This window comes from Capra hircus, chromosome 13 (assembly GCF_001704415.2).
Source record: "Capra hircus breed San Clemente chromosome 13, ASM170441v1, whole genome shotgun sequence".
NCBI lineage: Eukaryota > Metazoa > Chordata > Mammalia > Artiodactyla > Bovidae > Capra > Capra hircus.
This window is the reverse complement of record NC_030820.1, coordinates 41,207,685-41,214,891: the sequence shown is the minus strand read 5'-3', so window position 1 is coordinate 41,214,891 and position 7,207 is coordinate 41,207,685. Positions and strand designations below refer to the sequence as shown.

The 7,207-nt window shown below is 55.7% G+C and overlaps 1 protein-coding gene across 1 annotated transcript; it reads left to right on the top strand.

Moving 5' to 3' along the window:
• Positions 1,162-5,982, top strand: THBD (thrombomodulin). Its single transcript, XM_018057275.1, has one exon. The coding sequence runs from the start codon at positions 2,454-2,456 to the stop codon at positions 4,188-4,190; it is 1,737 nt and encodes a 578-aa protein (XP_017912764.1). The 5' UTR covers positions 1,162-2,453; the 3' UTR covers positions 4,191-5,982.

Here is a 7,207-nt window from a genome sequence, read left to right as displayed (position 1 = left end):
TGATGTCCAACTCTTGCAACCCCATGAACTGTAGCCATAGCCCACCAGGCTCCTTTGTCCATGAGATTTCCCAGGCAAGAATACTGGAAAGGGTTCCAAGCATCAGGAGACCTAGGAGTTAATATATCTAAGAACAGGTGTTCATGTTGGAATTAGAAAGTTGTTTTTTTTTTTTTTTATTTTTAATGTCTCTTAAGAAAAAAAGTTGCCTCCCGCATTTGATAAAGCTCTTTGGCTCTTTATGGGTAAATCACCTAGAACCCCTCCAAGAAGTGACCCACCTTGGTGGGGGCCAGACCTGACGCTGGAATGTCCCTCAGCTCCTTTAAAGGTTGGCGCGGGCTCAGAGGACCCCACCCTTTGTTTGAGCCTTCCTCCAACACAGTCCTGAAATCCTTTGTAAAAGAGGCACAAAGGGTGTGGCTGGCCCTGCCTCCCTTCCTGTCTCAGGCGTCCACCTTTGAGGTCTCTAAAGTGGCGAGTTCCAGCCTGTGTCTGGAGCCCCGCCCCGCCCCGCCCCAATCGGCTCCACCGAGACAACCTCTCCAGGGTGGCGGTGCACGGAGTCGTGGCCCCTGACTTGGTCCCGAAGCCAGTGGGATGTCCAGACAGTGCCTGCCCGGACCCACCCCAGACTGCGAGACTCTCCGATCTTGTGGGGGGGGGGGTGAGGGGGAGGTGTCTTTCCTTCCTCCTTCTTTAGGTGCAGTCTGGCCCAATCCAGGAAGCCTCAAATGTCCGTGTCCCTTTGGGTGGGGCTAGGGGGTAGCGGGATGGTCAAGCGTGCCTTCCCCCATCCCCTTGCACTTTCGGGGGTGTCCCCGCCCCGCCCCCTTGGTTACTGCAGACAGTACTGTCCATCCGCCAGCGGGTGTCTGTCTTCCGCACGTGACGACGCCACACTGTCCAGCTCCTTCAGCAAGTTCTGGGCTCGGCTGGACGTAGGGGGCCCGACCCCCGGGTCAGAAGGGGATCTGCGAGTCCTACCCGGAGAAAGGACTCAGCATAAGGAATCCTTTCAGCCCAACTTCGGGGATCGCCGTTTCTTTGGCTTCGTTTAGAGTTCAACAGCGCCGCCACCTGGCGCATCCCTGTGAGTGACCGCAGCGGAGGATGGCACAGGGTGTTAAAAAAAAAAAAACAACACAACAAAAAACAAATTTGCCACTCTCGGTTGGGCTTTGGACTGACCCCTCCGCATTCCTGACAAGTGAGTAAGCGGATAAGGTCGTGAAAGTGACAGATTCCAGTCTCCTCCTCCCAGTGCTCCCCACCCCGCACCAGCGCTTAATCGCCCCTCGTCCGTGTCCTTTGCGGACCAAGTAGCACCTATGTGCGCCCCTGTATCCATCTGATCTGTTGGGAAAAAGACCCCAACAGACAGACCCTCCCCGCGAGGGCACCCCGTGCGTCCCTTTGGGGGTGCGAATTGCACTGCCCCTCTGAGATGATGGACAAACTCAGACCACTCAAGCTAACTCGCTCCCCTACAGGGGTCCGCAGGAATTCGTCTGCCGCCACTTCCTAAAGGTGACGAGATTTGGGACCCTGACAGTGTCTCCGCGACTTTCTTACGTAACGAGATGAGGTCTGGCCGTGGTAGCTTGCGCTCAGGAACTTGTGGGTCCCCCAGGGTCCAAGTGTTAGGCCAGTCCTCCTCCTTGTTAGAGGGTGGCCCCAGCCACGCCCTCTGTCTCCAAGCGCCTCGGTCTCCTGAACTAGGCGCCCTGGCGGATCCGGTCGGCTAGCTCCCCTTGAGAGCGCGTTTGTGTGTGTGTGTGTGTGTGTGTGTGTGTGCGAGGCCAAGCTCTAGGCAGCCCCTCTCCAAACCCTCTGGGTGACGTGCACCTTCTCCCGAAGCCCTGTAGGTCCTAGGGATTACGGAACCGCCCTCCCCCGGCCCCCATTCTAAGCCCTTCTCGCCCAATCTCGTCTTCCAAGAGCTCCGCAATCCAGGCTTTCCTTGAATTAGTTGGTAACAACACTGATGAAGGAAAAGAGGACAAGGAGATTCAGGAGGGTAGCGTGTTAAGCCCCTCGTAGGGCGGCGCGCATGGGGCCGGTTGGCGGGGCGGGTCCCCCTTGACAGAGGTGCGGGGCCCCCTGGAGCCTGCGCTGCAGGCCCCGCCCGAGGACCTCGCAGGCAGGGCCGAATTTACTCATCCCCGGGCGAGGTGATCCCGGGCGCGAGGGCGGGCGCAGGGCGTCCGGAGGACCCAGTAATCCGAGAACGCAGCATCAGCCCTTCCCACCAGGCACTTCCTTCCTTTTCCCGAACGTCCAGGGAGGGGGACCGCTCACTTATAAACTCGGGCCCGAGCCTGGTGGCCTGTCAGAGACTGCCTCGCCACAGCCGGACGCGCCGGGTCGGAGACAGACGCGAGCAGCTGTCGCCGCGGGCTCCCCGCCTCTCTCTGTCCCGGCCGGGACCCTGTGCGCCGCGTGCGGACACCATGCTGCGCGTCCTGCTCCTCGGCGTGCTGGCCCCCGCGGGCCTGGGGCTCCCGGCGCCCCCTGAGCCTCAGCCGCTCGGCGGCCAGTGCGTCGATCTCGACTGCTTCGCCGTCTTCCGGGGCCCCGCGACTTTCCTCGCCGCCAGCCGAGTCTGCGAGCGCCTGCAGGGCCACCTGATGACCGTGCGCTCCTCGGTGGCCGAAGATGTCATCTCCCTGCTCCTGAGCGGCGACGGTCAGCGCCTCTGGATCGGTCTGCAGCGCCCGCCAGGCTGCGACGACCCAGAGCACTCCGGGCCCTTGCGCGGCTTCCAGTGGGTGACGGGCGACAACCGCACCAGCTTCAGCAGGTGGGCGAGACCTCGCGACGACGGGGAGCGCCTATGCGGTCCGCTGTGCGTCGCCGTTTCGGCGGCGGCCGGGGCGCTGGCACCGGGAGAGCCCGCCTGGGAGGAGCGGCCGTGCGACGCGGAGGCTGACGGCTTCCTCTGCGAGTTCCACTTCGCCGCCTCCTGCCGGCCGCTGGCTGTGGAGCCTGGCGCCACGGCGGCCGCGGGGCTCTCGATCACCTATGGCACCCCTTTCGGAGCCCGCGGCGCAGACTTTCAGGCGCTGCCGCTGGGCAGCACCGCCGCGGTGGCGCCCCTCGGGGTGGAGCTGGAGTGCGCGGCGCCGCTGGGAGAGACCGAGGGGCGCTGGAGCAGGGAAGCCCCAGGTGCCTGGGCCTGCGGCGTAGAGCGCGGCGGCTGCCAGCACGAGTGCAAGGCGAGTGCCGGGGCCTCGAACTGCCTGTGCCCGGCCGACGCCGCCCTGCAGGCGGACGGGCGCTCCTGCGGGCCGCCGGCCGAGCACCCGTGCCACCAACTCTGCGAGCACTTCTGCCACCTCCACGGGCTCGGCAACTACACGTGCATCTGCGAGGCAGGCTACCAGCTGGCCGCCGACCAGCACCGATGTGAGGACGTGGACGACTGCGCGCAGGTGCCCAGTCCGTGCCCGCAGAGCTGCGTCAACACTGAGGGCGGCTTCCAGTGCCACTGCTTCCCAGACTTTGACCTGGTGGACGGCGAGTGCGTGGAGCCCGTGGACCCGTGCTTCGGCAATAGCTGCGAGTACCAGTGCCAGCCGGTGGGCCGGTCCGAACACCAGTGCATCTGCGCCGAGGGCTTCGCGCCTGTCCCCGGCGCCCCGCACAAGTGCCGGATGTTCTGCAACCAGACTTCGTGCCCGGCTGACTGCGACCCCCACAACCCGGCCATCTGCTGGTGCCCTGAAGGCTATATCCTAGACGAGGGCTCCGTGTGCACGGACATCAACGAGTGTGACAACGGCATCTGCCCTGGCCAGTGCCACAACCTCCCTGGCACTTACGAGTGCATCTGCGGGCCTGACTCGGCCCTCTCTGGCCAGACTGGCACCGACTGTGACCCCATCCAGGTGAATGAGGGCCAGGGCACCCTGGAGGACAATGACGGCTCTGGGGAGCCCCCGGTCAGCCCGACTCCGGGCGGCACCGCACGCCCCTCGCCAGCACCTGCTGGTCCCCTGCACTCGGGCGTGCTCGTGGGCATCTCCATCGCAAGCCTGTCTCTGGTGGTGGCGCTTCTGGCCCTCCTTTGCCACCTGCGCAAGAAGCAGGGCGCCTCGCGGGGGGAGCTGGAGTACAAGTGCGGGGTCCCTGCCAAGGAGCTGATGCTGCAGCAGGTGAAAACTGAGCGGACACCTCAGAAACTCTGAGAAGCCTGGTACCCGGACATCCCTCCCTCCTCCCGGCCCCGCAGCCATTCTCTCCAACTCCCCTGCCCCAAGCACCTCAGCTGGCATCAGAATAGAAGCCCCCTCACCCCTCTTCTTTCACTGCTTCTGCACTTGGCTATGGAGGAGAGGAAGGGGGGCGTTGGAAGTTCGGCCCTAGCCACTTCCATGATGTCATCAGACAAGCGAGCAGGGATGACAGCTTCATTGTGACAGGTTGCAAAGTGCCCTGTGCCCTCACCAAGGGGCACTGGGTGGGGGTGTGTGTGTTCTTGTTTGGCAGCCTGGGGGCAGACATCATTCCAGCGGACTGATGAATGACACTGAGTCAAGGATAATGACCCCTATATTTATTTTTTGTTCTGCTTTTTCCCTACCGGGTGTGTCTCCAACACCTGCTTTGCATCTCTCCCGCCTTCCTCCCCTCCCCTCCCCTCTCCCTCCTGCTCTATCTATTTATGTGTGTGCTCCCATTTGTTATGGGATCCTTACACTATCTTGGTGAAGTTTTTCCAGCTCTCTTGTGTTTATGAAGCTAAGCCCCATTTCATCCTTTTCATTTCTCCCAACTTTCCCTTTCCAGGAACTCGGCTGACCTACCTGAGCCACCCTGTCTCTATTGGACCCTACTTTTCTGCTCTTAGCTGTCTGCCTGGGCAGAACTACTTTGTGAAACAGAAAGAAAAACACTAGAAATAAGAATGGTTGAGAATCTGTTCTTTCACCAGAGTTGCTAATTTATCCTGAGATTTCAGGCTTCCAGAGCAATAGCATTTTAAGAAAGGTTAAAATATAAAGGGCATTTATTAGACTCATGTTGCTGGACTGACCTAGGAATTCAACCCAAGATTTTCATTTTTTATTTTCAAACAATGAACCTGGGTTTTACTGTTGTTGTTGCTGTTTTGATTTGGAAAGTAGTCATCATTAAGCTTCTTATGCAGTGTCTTTCCCTATGATTATTATTAGTTATTTGTGAAAATATTGAAAATGGTTGTTCTGAATTGAGAGGAGATGGAAGCCCATCCCAGGAGACAGTGCAAGAAAGTTTCAGCTGCAGAATTCACGCCAGTGGCCATTTGGACTCTCATGGTCCTTGTCATTTGTGGGCCCAAATAAAACCAGCTCTACTGGTATTTTGGGAATTTGGAAGCTTGGGGATGGAGGCTGCAGCATGGCCTCTTCTTGATCAGGCCCTCCAGGATTTCTCCCACTTTGGAGGAGAGTTTTCTGAGCCCAGCCATTTGGAATGCAGTCCGGGAGGCAGGAGCTGCCCCGGCAAGCTGGTTAGAAATGCCCTCAGGCGCCATCCCACCTACTGCACAGGAATCTACATTTTAACAAGTTCAGCAGGGGGCTGTCTGCTCCGTATATTTGAGGAGAGCTGTTCCAGACAGCTGCCAACGTTCTGGAACAGATTAAATATGAGTAATAAGTAGCAGGCCAAGTTAGGCCCTATATTCAAGAAACTGAGGAATTAACTGAGGAATTTTCCTTTTATAGCTTTGCTTTCTGGTAGAAGAGCCTAGGTACACACCTTTAGACATTGCTACACAGGGTCTCTGGTTCAAGTAAGCTAGGAATGAAATGCTTAGTGTATGGAAAAAAAATGTATCATGTAAATGTATCTTTTGTAATGCAAAGGTTTTCCTCTATTGTTTTGTAAACTCAGCACATTTGTACATAGTTATTTATTTATTGGAGACGAACTAGAACACAGGCAAAACTCCTGCTTATGATGTCACTTGTAGAAAATAAATAACAGTGCTCTTGGTTTTTGTGTCAGTTCACCTAACTCCCACAGCCCCTTAATTTTATGCTGTTAAACAAGGCTTATGAAAAATGCAGATGCCAAGAGGTACGTTTAAAGGCTGCCCCCTACTAGCTCCATCCACGTCTGGCTCACTGCTGACTTTCGAAGGTCTTTCCAGAGGAGATTGTTTTCACTGTAGAAGGACTTCATGTTATGTCTGTGTGCACAAATATTTATTTTTCTTCTGTAACCATGACAACTTCATACACAGGACTTATGCCTATGTGTTTTAAAATACATTATAGGAGTATTTGTTGGGCCGAGTTAAAGAAGCAGTCCTTCTTGGGGCATCTCCAGAATCTTGGCCCTGTATCCCTCAACAAATGGTTCGGCATTATCTGGGCTCAGAGATATTCAAACACAAAAGTCACCCTGTGGCTCAGAAACCAAGGTCTCAGGCAGTATGAAATCATCCTAATTTCTCTTGGAGATTACAAACACTGTCTTTTTAATACATGCATATCTTGGGTCCCTCTTCCTGGGATGGTGAAACTGGCTGAATTTTATATGCGGTGTTTGAAAGTTTTCAGAAAGCAGAACTTGGAAGAAAATTGGACTTAGTCAAATATCCAAATATTTTTACATGTTTGGATCCTGCTGAATTTCTCAGTTTTAATCTGAGTAATTGGTGTCATGGAAATGCAAGATTTCAACACACTGTTCTGGATGAAGGAGATGGCTTTGGGGTGTGTGGGAGCTAGGGGGATGGTGGTGAGGGTTGGGTCATCCCAGGCGCGTACCTTCTCTAGATGGCCAGAGCAGCAGTTACTCTCAGTAGTTGGAAGCCTAGCAAAAATCCAGATTCAATAATAGGTACCTATAAAGAAAGAACTCTATGAGTGGGGGCAAAGCAGGTGCCAATGAATCGTACTAGGGGTGGGAAGGGGAGAGTGACACCTCATTACCTGGCCTTCTATTTTTTCCAAAGGGTCTGCTTCCAAGGAGCTGTCAAACTGACTTTCAAAGGCTCATTGCTTGGCATTCCTTGGCAGTCCAAGAAAGACTCCTTGCTTCCTCTGCAGGAAGCGTGGGTCTCATCACTGGTCGGGGAACTAAGATTTTAAATGCCACCCAGTGTGGCCAAAGAAATATCATATAAGTGTCTTTCTTTTTTTAAAAAAAGGCTCATTGCTTTAGGATGTCTTCCTCCAAAGAGGGATATTTTTTCAAGAACACAAGAAAACCA